The sequence below is a fragment of the Vipera ursinii genome (assembly GCF_947247035.1).
Source record: "Vipera ursinii genome assembly, chromosome: 8".
Classification (NCBI taxonomy): Eukaryota; Metazoa; Chordata; class Lepidosauria; order Squamata; family Viperidae; genus Vipera; species Vipera ursinii.
The window spans coordinates 8,039,252-8,053,045 of NC_139519.1; the positions used below are offsets into that span (position 1 = coordinate 8,039,252).

Here is a 13,794-nt window from a genome sequence, read left to right on the forward strand (position 1 = left end):
TCTTAATTTAGCCATAGTTGCAATACATTGCAGAGTAAAATACAAATATTGTGCCTATGGGCACTGCTAATAAAGGGACTGGAAAGAACTCAAGTGGCATGGTCTGTATATTTGTTCTAATTTGCTTGAACAGAGTGCACCATCTAAATTTATATCTTGCTTAATGTACAAACAGCCTGGCTTTTCCACCTAGCAAGGAACTTTGCCTAACCATGGAGATTGGTCTGAGTAAAACAAGTGGATTTTGTATTCACATAAAGGATTGGAGGTTCAGCCATTATTTATTTGCTTGTTCGTGCCAGCAGTCCTTAAGTGAGTCTTAAGTGCAGTTCAGCTCAAAATCTGATTTGAAGGGCTGCAACCTTCTCCTGTATTTCATCAAGACTGTAACTAAATGTAGATTCAAAGCTTAAACATCAGGGTTTTTTTTCTTCCCTACTCCCACCCCCATTTTTAAAGGATTTTCCATCTGGTCCAAGAAAAAAAAATCAAGAAACTTTGAAAGCTTGCACTGTACTTTATGAACTTGTTTTGCCTATTCAAAACAGATTTGCTGATGGCATTTTATAAAGTAGTAGCAATAGAGTCTGAGCTTGTTTAAACAAGCAGGGTGTTGAATTTTAACAAATATGTCCCTTCTTAAGGTAGCATAACAACATTCTGCAAGATTTTAGTCTATTTTTTAAATTCAATTTTAGAAGATGCTGCATTAGCTTTCAAAAACACTATTGCATACACACCACTGACCACCTTGTAAAAATGAGACCTCAATAAACTGAGAACCAAGATATGCACTGTGGGTTCTCTGAAAGATGGCAGAGAGTATAGCTTTGAAATATCCTGTGCAGAATAGTGTGGATAGGCTCTGGGTGACCCAGTTCAGGTTCCAAGATTTCCAGAGAGGGAAGATAATAACACGAAAGATTCCTAGGACTACAGGCTCAGAAAGTTCAAGAAATTTCAGCATCGGACCAGCAAATCAAAAGAATCATTTCACACTCAAGCTGGACAGCAGATTGTGACTTATTCTTTATCTTATACAAAAAGAGAGCCATCATTATGCAACAGGTTATGCTTTTCTATCACAGAAAAAAGCAAAGTATTTCCTACTCTTACTTGCTATAATCTTCCGCATCTAATTCTGCTTCCCAAAGACTACTTTTTCTAAGTTCACACACATAATGTGAAAACCAGAAAGGTGGTTTCTATTTTAAAGAGAAACCCAATCTGGAATGAAGGAGGAATTTCCTGAGAGTGAGAACAGTTAATCAGTGAAATAGCTTGTCTCCTGGAATTGTGGATGCTCCTTCATTGGAGGTTTTCAAGAAAGGATTGCACAGCCGTTTATCCTGGATGGTATAAGATCTCCTGTCATGGCAAGGGGTTGAAGAACTCCAAGGTCCCTTCCAATCCTGTTACTCTGTAAAGTAGACATAGAGTATACTTGAGGTCCTCAAAACGTCCAGGTAATAATGAGTCTATCGGTGCATTCTCTGATGTTTAGTGCCTCCTGCTTATTCACACTGCAATGCGAGATAGCATAACTTTAATCTTCAACAATATCTTTGGGTCTCATATGAGTCCCAAGATAAACTCTTAGAAAATATGATTTGAAATGGCCATAGATTTCTGCTTTGTTTTCTGCTGTATGGATATGGTGTGATAGGCCATGTTCATCATGTCAACCATTTTATTGTGGGAGTGCTGAAAATATATTCTTAAAATTCCAGTTTCACTGGCCCCGCCTGCAAGGCATTTACATCAGCTGGTGGATTTGCAGAACTGGACAATCGTAAGAAAGCTACAGGTTTTTTTTGTTTTCTTTTGTTTTGTTTTGAAGTGGAAAAAATGCATCAGGAAGTAAATTTTTGATAGTTACATTCAAGAAGAAAGAGTACCACCTCCCCCGCCCCCCTTTTGATTAGGCTGTGAAGAATTTTATCTCTTCAATTTCTTTACATCATCTTGTCTTCTTGAATCCAATCTGAAATGCCCTTTGAGCTAAGATTGGGGTTTTAAACCATTAAGGAGCATCTGCATATATAATAGCTCTGCTTGATATTTGATTCTTTTTTTCACAACACCGAGGGAGGGGAAGCCATCAACCCACTAGTGAAGCATTAAAGATTGACAGCAAGTAATACCCTGATTTCATTTACATCTGAGCTCTTCAGAAATTAAGTGTAGTTTCCTCTTGCTGGTTCTTATGGCAACCTATGCAATTGATAGAGCATATGGAAGCTAAACTAGCTAGCAACGTTGAGATGATTGAAGTTGGAACTTGACGGGGAGGTCTGGATTCCTGCTTTCTAACTAACATCTTGTCAGGCAGGAAAGTATGTTTTAAGCCCCTGTCATGGTCAAATGCATGCTCTCAGAGGGAAGCTATTATATAGTTTGCCAGTTCTGCAAAAACAGAAAATAGTGCTTTTGTGAACCTTACAGCAACCAGTTGCTGTCCTAAACTCAAACATTACGGTAGTGTTGTGACTTTATCTTTCATTAGTTACAGGCTTAGAAGACCCAGTTCCCAATACCCATCCAGCCATGGATCTTACCAAGTTTAGGCCAATCACTCTCTCCCAGCTTACTCTACTCTATAGGGATGTTATGAGAAAGGACCTGGGTCAAAAGTATGATAAAAATGTAAAAAATAATAAATGCTGGGGAAAAACCTGAAAAAAATATTTAAAATATCTTATCCTGTTCTTTCAAGAGAATTTGTTAGCTTAATGAAAAGTATTAACTTGATTTTTGTTTTCTCATCTAAATTGTTAATGGAGCACTTTTAAGATTTGTGTTATCTATAATAAACACTCATCAATTAATTTAATATTTAAGTATATCAATAGCTGAGTGGCTTCATACAGTATTTCCATATCCTATGTTTGGGTATCTTATCAACTTAGCAGTTTTTAGTTTTAATTTTATCTTAATTTGTACAACCTACTTAGAATGTTTCCTTTTATCTTCTTATAAATCTTTAAAATGTTATGAACTTATCAGAGTTAATAATAAAAATAATAAAAAGTACAATTAATCCAGATACTGGCTGTGTGTGGGCTAAAATTTAACTAGTTGGTATTATATGGATCATGAATGGGTGTATGGCTCATTGAGCTATATGAGCCATAGTGGTGCAGTGGTTAGAATGCAGTACTGCAGGCTACTTCAGTTGATTGCTGGCTACCAGCAGTTGAGCAGTTCGATCCTGACCAGCTCAAGGTTGACTCAGCCTTCCATCCTTCTGAGATCGGTAAAATTAGGACCCAGATTGTTGGGGGCAAGATGCTGACTTTGTAAACTGCTTAGAGAGGGATGACAAGCACTGTGAAGTGGTATATACTGTAAGTCTAAGTACTATTGCTATCTGAATCCACCCAGCATAATAAACCATGATTTCTTTAACCATATATCAATGTACTGTACAAAAAAGCCACTTTCCTGCTGCAGCATGTTTGCATGACATTTTCATCCATGATTAAAGTAATTAACCTGATTTCCTAGGTTTGCATAAAAATTCACCAAAAACATGTGAGTTCACACAACACACTAGACCAAAATGTGTAGATAGTTAATTTGCCATTCAGTCTCTTTTGCCAATAGTCATTTCCTCCTAGTAATAAGTAATCATTTTCCTTTTTAAAAGCCATCTTTATATAAATGCACCACCATTCACAAAGGTCAGACTCATGTAACTCTATGATATATGGATAGCTTTAAATGTTAGTATTTCTATAGCTGTATTCAAAACATATTGAGGCACAAAATTGGCAACCACATTATAACCTCAGCCTATACAAACTCAGCCTATATGATTAGCTGAATGTTGAGTATATTGGATTACTGGGTTAATTAATTAAACCAGATTACATTCCCCAGGGAGAAATTAATGTAAAAATGGCCTATTTTCCCCAATATATTTTTTCTCTCTAACAATAATATTCAATTGAAGAGAAGCAAGATAAAAAAAATCATTTCTCACCTCCAAATTATTCTTTTGCAAGGCTATTTTGGCCCAAAGTTGAAACTTGGAGAGTTCGGTTTAGTAATGAAAAAATGATGGGAAGAAAGATACTGTATTAAAATAATTCCCCACAGGTCAGGGAATTATGGTGATAAGAACATCAATGCATTAATTATCTGCTTTTTCATTAAAGGACAGTGTTTAAGGTGGCTAACAAGAGTAAAATAAAAGGCAAACACAAATGAAAACATTATTGAATTATCATTAAAATAGAGGATTGCACTTATGCAAGTCAGCAGCCAACCCAGTACACACATCCAAGATTTGCCTGGAATTCTTCAGTTGAGTTCTCATTCCAACATAACTAAGTTACAGTATTCTTTATTCATTTATTTAGATTCACATTTATACCTTCCCCTCCACAATTACATATAGACTTTCAACATATAATAATAATAATAATAATAATAATAATAATAATAATAATAATAATAAGAAGAAGAAGAAGAAGAAGAAGAAGAAGAAGAAGAAGAAGAAGAAGAAGAAGAAGAAGAAGAAGAAGAAGAAGAAGTTGTTGTTGGAAGGGACCTTGGAGGTCATCTAGTCCAACCCCCTGCTCAGGCAGGAAACCCTATACCATTTCAGGCAAATGGCTGTCCAGTGTCTTCTTAAAAACTTCCAGTGTTGGAGCATTCACCACTTCTGGAGGCAGGTTGTTCCACTGGTTAATTGTTCTCACTGTCAGGAAGTTTCTCCTTAGTTCTAGGTTGCTTCTCTCCTTGACTAGTTTCCATCCATTGCTTCTTGTCCTGCTTTCAGGGGCTTTGGAGAATAGCTTGACTCCCTCTTCTTTGGGGCAGCCCCTGAGATATTGGAACACTGCTATCATGTCACTCCTCACCCTTCTCTTCGTTAAACTACACATACCCAATTCCAGCAACCGTTCCCTATATGTTTTAGCCTCCAGTCCCCCAATCATCTTTGTTGCTCTTCTCTGTACCCTTTCTAGAGTCTCGACATCTTTTTTACATCGTGGTGACCAAAACTGGATGCAGTATTCCAGGTGTGGCCTTACCAAAGCATTGTAACCAAAGCATTAAAACAATAAAAATTAAAAATACAAAATCAACAGTCAGAAAATGTCATACTATTGATTATATATATTTCAGGATCAGGGATGTAGTGTGCAAGATATAATGTTGTGAAGATTGTCCTCCTTCTGGGGCCAGTTCCAATCAATATTGGTAGCAGATAAAATATCTAACCCTGGACCTCCATGTTGTGAGATACCTGAGGACTCAATGTCTATGTAGATTCTTAAATCGTTCAGGTAATGGTTGTCCTAGAGGTGCTTTTTCCAAAAGTGGACTCTCTTTCTTTTTTCTTTGAAAAATTCATTTCTCATTCAAGAAGCTTCTTTAGTGATCCTGTCTGTCTAGACCAGGGGTAGGCAACCTCGGCTCTTTTATGACTCATGGACTTCAACTCCCAGAATTCCTGAGTCAGCTATGCTGACTCAGGAATTCTGGGAGTTGAAGTCCATGAGTCATAAAAGAGCCGAGGTTGCCTACCCCTGGTCTAGAACGACAGAGACAGAACTATTTACTTTGTCCAGCAAAATTAACATTCTGGATAGAGAGGACTGGTTTGAAAAGGAGTCAAAGAAATTGTTGAAATTGAATAGCCTTCCCTCAACATAAGGGGATACCACCTATCTCCTATTTACAGGGCAGTCCTTTCAGCAGTCACAAGAAGGTTCCACACCCATTTTACACTCTAATTCAGGTGACAGTGAGGATGCAGTTAGAACTGAAGAAGCTGCTTGCATGAGAAGTGAGATGTTTTAAAAAAAATCCAAATAAAGTCCAGTTGCCCTTTAGAAAAAGTTACTTTGGGACTACCTGAGGACTCCTCTCTTCCTCCACTCCTGTTGAATTCTACATGAAGCTGCTACATAAAGTTGTACATTGGCCCAGTTTGATGATGTTACACCAGCTTTGCATCTCAACCCTGCATTGATCAAATGATGCTATTAAAGTTTTTCCCCAGTGTGAAAGTTGAGGATGGGTGAAGGTTTGGATGAAGAAAGACAAGCTTCAGCTCAACCCAGACAAGACTGGCCATGATTTAAAAACAGACTGACCCCCAAATCTGCAGACTTTCCATCTTTAGCTCTAAATGAAGTTGCAATGCCACAGATAAATCTGATGCCCATTTGGGGAGTCATCCGTGACTCAAATCCTGCTTGAAGAACAGGTGGCCAATACATCCAAGAGGGCCTTTGCACTGTATTGTGTGCCAATTGCACCTGTTTCTAGATCAGAAGGCCCTGCTGACAGTAATTACTACTTCCATCACTTCCTACTTGAACTCTAGCATTGTGCCTTGAAGACCATCCTGGAGCTACAATTGGTCTGTAAAACAGTGGTGCAAATAGTTGGCAGTGTACCATGGTATGCCCATGTAATACTATAACTTGTGAGTTGTACTGGCTTATAGGTTTCAGATTGCAATTCAAAATGATTATCACCTATAAAACCCAGCACGGCTCAGCTGGATTGGTTGTGAGACTACCTATCTCCAATTATTATCTTCCCCTACTACAAGAGCTGATAGGTTGACACTCCAGGTCCTCTCTGTGTAAGAATGCCATCAATGGGATCCAGAAAACATCCCCCCCTTTTTGGGGGGGGGTCCTGGTGCACTCTCTTTGACAAAGCACGTCCCACCCTCTCCTGCCTCCCGAGATTCTGGTGACACAATCCAATCGGCCCTCAAGTTTTTAAAACTTGGTTTTCCCCCTGTGAACTGGGTTAGGGCATTGAGAATCCTTCACTTATAATTTAGAATATGTCATGTTTTAAAATCTTGTTTTATTATTTAGCCTGTTTTATTGCTTTGTGTGTTTTGCATTTGTTATTTATCTTGTTTTGTTTTTAATCACATATTGTGAGTTATTTTATTTAAATAAATATTTGCGAACATGATAATGAGAGGCAGACAAACTGGAACAAGTCTAAAATTAGGTAGTGCTTTGGGGCTTGGGTGTCATCCATCTGGAAGATGGGTTAGGAGAGGTAACAAGAGGTGGATTTGGAAAAAAAAGGAACTAATCTAAGCTTGAGTGGTTGGGAAAACCAGGTGAGGTTAGAGGGAGTTTTTTCCCCAACAAAGAATAGACAAGCACATTCTTGCAACTTGATGGAAAACAGCCAGACAAAAAGAAAGGGTGGCAACATGTTCAGAGATTGTACATACACACCAGGTGCTCTAAAGAAAGATCGAAATCTATACCATCAATCCTCATTTGCTTCCATCATTATATTCCTTATTAAGAATATTTAATAATGCCTCTCTAAATAGGAATCACAGTTGAAGAAAATAAAGAATTCTAGTCCTACGTCTGGTGTAGTGTATAAATGCAAACAAACTAAAAATTAATAGAGCTGTGAAAAAATGCCTCTGAGAAATAGAAAAAAAAAGTCTCAGCAAAACTATGCCAAAGAGGCCCAGTATAGATAAATTCAACAAATAAGATGGTTATTAAGAAAGAACAATAGGCTCATTCCTTCTCCAAAGTGGCTGTGTCTCAATCTTAAATAAATGTTATAAGGGGGCGTATATACACACATACAACCAGCATTTTATTTTACTTTTATTTCTGGTAATCAGACTACCTCCGACCCACACCACCACCCGAAAGTGGTTACCACCGCTACCAGTTCCTCCTCTTTGAACAACCAGCTCATGAAGCGGTATCCTTGAATTCAGAAGAAATTGCATCTTCCGGTGAGAAACTCCTTTGCCTCTTTGGCAGTTCAAATGTGTCATTTGTTATTATGTTAGTCGCAGGAAGAGAATTGGTGCCTTCTTTCTGGTTGATATTTTTCAGTCTGTTTCAGCATGGTTAGAATTCCCCATAGGTATGTATCTGTTTGTGAAAATGATGAAAATGCCCCAGCAGGGGGTACGGCTTTGCTTGAAGCAGGATGTATATTTACTTGACAGTGTGGGAAAAATTTGTTTCTGCTGCTGTTACCAAAGTAAATTCGCATGTCAACTCTGTAAAGGTGACCAAGCAATCGTATTGTTGGATAAGTCTCAGAAACAAACGGCTCAAGGTGCTTTGTTTAGAATATATAAGTTATACTGGTCCCCAGATAAGGTGAACCTATGCAGATAGTGATGCTTTTAAATGGAGAATGGTGGTTAGAGCTGGGGTGGCAAAGCTTTGATGGCCAGGGGGCATGTGCTGTTGTCGTTACTGTCATTCTTTGAGGGACACAATCAAAAAGGACATGAGACTGTGACTGCATAAAATGAATAAGGAAGGCCTGTATTTCTGTGGATGGCATGTGTAGAAGGTACAGAGATGCTAAGCTTCTTGGGTGTGCTAAGCCTAATTAAAGACTTATCTGGTATTTTATTTTATTTTATTTTATTATTAATATGGTGGGAAAAGTTAGGAAATAACATTGCCAAAGGTTTGTTGCTATACTTCAGTGGTAAAGTGTATTGAGGAATTGGGGACCTCAAAGGAAAAAGCATCCAACATGTGTTATGGCAGCTGGCCAACTCTGCGAGTTGGTCCACATACATTAGTTGCCGAGTTTGAGAAATGCTACCTTAAAAAGTAGGCATGCTGGCATTCATGCTTATGTTTTAATGTCTGAGTAAAGGAGGAAAGGTGTTAGGGGGAAAAAAGGAATGGACCTGAGGGATAGGAACACCTTCCTTTGAATTCCTGGGAAAGGGAGGAGGAAAAGCATCAGGAAGATTGGTGGGTGACTGAGTTAAGCAGCAGAGTTGAGGCTGGGAAGAACAGGGAACTGGGCAGGGCTAGAAGGTAGAGGCTGAAAAGAGGACGAGGGAGGAAAGCTTCTGAAATGATGGGATGTTCAGGCGAGCAGATGTGTGCTGGATTCCTTTCCTCCACCCTAGCTACTGCCCCAGTCAGCACCAGATGATAGAGCAATGAGGAAACAAAACATTCTTAAAGTTGGCACCAGAATTGACATGATAAATTCAAGCAGACATGCTAAGCAGAAAGCATACCGCATGCTTGGCAAGACAGAATCAGGTTTTCCAGCCCGGCTGATTCTGCTGTGTTCAGAATCAAAGCCTGTCTGTGATTATTTGATTAAGTTTCCATAGTGTAATAAGCCTTGGTTTCTTCCAGCCACAATTTTTTAAACAGCCACATTGACTGCATTCAAACTTCATATTAAGCAGATAAAGACATCCCTCTTCCCCTTATGGCTTATTTATGACCTGAGAACCACCGAGCCTTTGAGCATCAGTGGACTCAATCACTGGGTTACGTAGGAGAAAACTACTAGTAATCCAGCTCCATGGCAAAGCTATTTAGGGTACATATATACTTTCCATTGCATGTCAGTTGAGAAGAAACAGCCAGGCTGAAAGACAGATTAGGGTGGCAGATGTAAAGGTGAGGAAGATCTCAAATACTGTGAAACTGAGAATAGTCTTTGCTCGTGTATCCAAGAGCTTTAGGAGTTTCATTGGTGACACCTCAAAGCTATCATGCATGTCAAGCAATGAGATAAAAATCAGGAATAATAAGATTTGGCAATTGAGTTGCACAAACAGTCTCCAAACAATGTTAATAAAATAACAGCTTTGCTGAGCCAGGCACGTTCTTAGCATGGAGGGACAACTAGTCTCCCAGAGGTAAATGCTGCTTTAAGAATTATTTGCTCAAGTGGAATGTCAAAACAGAGATGAATAGAGAGATTCATGAATAAGAATGCCTCACCCATGGTGACATGACACTACACAAGAAATATCAAGCACCTATTGAAATCACTTTATGGAGTCAAAGAAACAACAGGTGCATAACATTCTGCTTTAAGAAGTATAATTCACATTATGGCTGTAAAAAAAACTGAGCAAACTCTTTGAAAGCAGTGAGAGAGGAATGAAATTTCCCAAATTACCAGTCAGTCCTAGAGGAGATCAACCCTGACTGCTCTTTAGAAGGCCAGATCCTGAAGCTAAAACTCAAATACTTTGGCCACCTAATGAGAAGGAAGGACTCACTGGAGAAGAGCCTAATGCTGGGAAAGATTGAGGGCAATAGAAGAAGGGGACGACAGAGAATGAGGTGGCTGGATGGAGTCACTGAAGCAGTAGGTGTGAGCCTAGATGGACTCCAGAAGATGGTAGAGGACAGGAAGGCCTGGAGGAACATTGTCCATAGGGTCGCGATGGGTCAGACACGACTTCGCAACTAACAACAACAAACCAATGCTATATATTACAGCTGAATAAGGATGATGACACAATGCAAATTAGATGGTGATGAGAGCACCTTTCTAAGGTCTGCTGGGGGTAGGTAAAATATAGTCAGGAGTCTGCAGCTCTGTCACCAACTACATAGTTATGGGGTGTGCAGAAGACATATCTACAAAGAGGTCACTAAGTTTGGGCCTCAAGGAGTGACCTATTCAATTGACTACAGTACTATGATAGTATATATCAGGGGTGTCAAAGTCGCGACGTCACGTGATGTGTCACGATGTATCATGACTTTTTTTCCATTGCCAGCAATAGGGTGGGCGCGGTTTCGGCATGACGCATCCAGCCCATGGGCCGGCAGTTTGACACTCCTGGTATATGCTGTAGTGTAGAATAGGAGGAGAGAATTGCTTCATTGTTCTTAGTGTGTGCATGTATAAACAGATACACATGAAGGAGAAGGATTCGTGTGCTTTGAGAACCTGTGTTTGGTCTCAGGCCTGGGGTGGTGTTTTATTATTTGTTAGGGCCCCTGTTTCATTTTGTTTTATTTATTAAAAAAATGTATAAAATTACTTTAGTATGGGCTGACTGATTTGATGATTTTATCTGTTTTTATGTTTTTGCTAGTTTTACATGCTGCCCAGAGTCCTTTACAGTTGAGCAGCAAAATTCAGATAGAGAGACTAATGGACAAATAAATAGATATGCTGGGCTACACAAAGAAAAATGATGCCAAACATCAAAGCAAAATATTAAGTTATTGATAGAAAAATTGAAAAAAAATGGTGCACAGATAGAGAAAGGGGGAGGAGTCACTCTTTATCAGGTGCATCAGAGGAAATATCCAATAGGTTTCTGTGAGACTCACACAACCACATTCCACACAACATATTGGTTATCACATCAGTAGGTGTGCTATCTGAGGAAAGGATTGTAGTATTTTCCAAGGATGAACTTGTGTGCTTTGTTGCAGGATTGTTGCATATGCTCTCTATACAAAAGTTAACACTGTATTAACTGTCAAAGCACAAAGTGTATGGTAAATGAGAAGAATGTGTGCAAGAAGTATGTAATAAATACATAACAAGAGAGGGGAAAATAATTCTGGCAATTGGACAGAATTCATTATTTCTCATCTTGACAGGTAACAACCTTGGATTGTGATTTCCCGCTCATGATTCTCAGATGCTTCAACTTTATTAAAATAGGTAGCTGTTGGAAATTTGTTTACTTATACATGTGAAGCTATGTATTTATATAATTAGCTCCAAATTTATATGATAAAATTTTAACCCATGCATTACAAGCGTTTCTGTTTAGATTCCATAGTTAAAATTCCAAAATTAATGTGCTAAAATCTCAAATCCTTAGAAAAGGAGGAATTCCTTAGCCCACGACTGAAAAGATAAGCATATAGGTAGAGTAGCAGTTAGTTGCATGCAGGAAAGGTCTCGATCAAACAAAAAAAAAGGATGTATTTTAAATATGACTACGTTTGCCTCAATCCCTCGTTCAGAATCACCGAAGTAAATATTTAAAATATTGTTAAAAAAATTTGTACAGAGCTTAACATTTAAAAAAATCTTAAATGAGCCTATGTTCTTTCATAAACACAAGTGATTCTTGCATAACCAATTTTGTCTTTAAATTATCATGAGTTCAAGACCAATTACTACTGGCTTCTATGTAGATCCATGGGAGGATTTCCTACTGATTTGGGGGAATTTTTATAAAACAAGTGTGGGGTCTCCAGATTTAGTTGAAGTTTGGTCCCAGGGTGTCCTTTTCCTTAGGGAAGCCATGGAATAAGTCACAATAGCACCCCAATCAGGAAAGGGAAGTTCTGGACAAATGATCCTATAGAAGGTAAGGGATGTGCTTCTATATGACTACTTTGATGGTTCTTTCAGTGGGGTAAATCTTCAGGAAAATATGGCAGTGGAGGTGTAGGGAGGAACAGGAAGTTTTGAAAGGGGGGGGTCTCGTCACTTCATAGTGCCCAGATGTGCTGGCCAAAACTCTGGTCAAAGGCAAAGCTATAGTGGTTAAAAAAAACTGGGTGTGTTTGACTATTGCTGTTGTTTTTGTATTACTTTTGCTCTTAGTCTCTGAGAGCAGCTGATCAAGTTCTCTGGAACCCTGGGGTTCTACAGAACACGGTTTGAAAAGTCCAGGTTTAAACAATCTGATGAATAGTTTTGTGCTGTCTTGATCAGTAACCAGTTTCAAACATCTGATGAAGTGTTCCATAATTAATATACAAAATGCCATAAAACTCTTTGTTGCTTTTTCTGGCAGAAAAAAAAAGAACTCTAACTTGGCTGCCATTCTAGAAACTTTAATTAAAAACAAATTCAGTGAAACAAATGTTATCCAATTCAGACATTTCCTGAAAATATGACATTAACAACTGAAACAGAAGCTTATTTTCAAAGGGAAATTTAACAAGTCTGATTAAAATACCGTGAGAGCAGAATTAAATAATACATTGGGATCAAGTCTCTGACAAACTACCACCTTGCTGTACAAAGCCAAAGATCTAAATCGTTTCAGGGGTAAAATCAAAGGAAAATTTAAGTTGCCTGATTTGAAGGGAATGAGGAATGGGATACTTTAAAGTTTAAACTGTAATAGTTCAAGGCCAGAGAGGAATCTAAGAGTTAAAGATTTCTGAGCAATGCCCCCAGAATGTGGAGTAGGCAGTCAGTGCATTGACTTCAGTTTATGCTGAAATCCAATCTGATATAAGTAGAGTATTGAGTTGCACTAGCAAAACTGATCATGAGGTTTGCTCAGTGATCTCAGAGTAGCCAAAAGCACAATCATATCTACTGTAAAGATAAAATTGTAGCTAAAATGTATGTAGCCTGAGGTTCCAAGAGGGAAGGGCAGGATAAAAGCAAGGCCTCTTTAAGGAAAAGGTGGAAGAGTCGGGATCAGAAAAAGGAAAGAAGGTGAGGTTGTCAGAATACAAGCTAACTTGAGGGCTAATCCACATGGAGCCCCATTTCCATCTGTCCTGTGTGCCATCGTTCACTCCCTAGAGACTAAAATGGACAATGTGAAATTTGAGCGGGCCACGAACAAGGAGTATATATCGAAGGTGGTGACCCTTTGAGAGCTGTATGCAACAAAATTTCATTTTGATGTATGCCGATTGGTGTACATTCAAAGTGACAATAAAGTTATCATTATCATTATCATTATCATCAATTCCATATAGTATTCTTTTTCTTCCGTAGTCTCTAAAGCATTCTATGTCTAGTCTTCTTATGAACATAACTTCAAAAATAGCTTTCTGTAGAGCACAGTGCTATTATAGTTATAAACAATTTTAAATTAATTCGGTGGCGAGCTTCAGACTGATGTATTCAATGATGATGTGGTCCTAGGAGAAGAAACAAAAGTCCATCAAGTTAGGAGAGTTAAACTTGGCATCCTAGTTCAGCTCCATGTATTTAGGAAGAGGTGTTGCACGTTAGGATTATGTACCACAACAATGCTTTTTAGTTTAGAACCCCTTCCTTAGTATTAGTGAGGTTTCTGAAAGCAGAATTACTGATTCC

At 38.5% G+C, this 13,794-nt stretch overlaps 1 protein-coding gene across 2 annotated transcripts in view; it reads left to right on the plus strand.

The window, feature by feature from the left end:
* The window catches only part of PEBP4 (phosphatidylethanolamine binding protein 4), a 244,734-nt gene that overhangs the window by 209,399 nt on the left and 21,541 nt on the right, over nt 1-13,794 (plus strand). For both annotated transcript variants that reach the window (XM_083368477.1, XM_083368478.1), the window contains exon 6: nt 7,640-7,756. In XM_083368477.1, the coding sequence (XP_083224603.1) occupies nt 7,640-7,756 (117 nt within the window). The remainder of the gene's footprint in view (nt 1-7,639; nt 7,757-13,794) is intronic.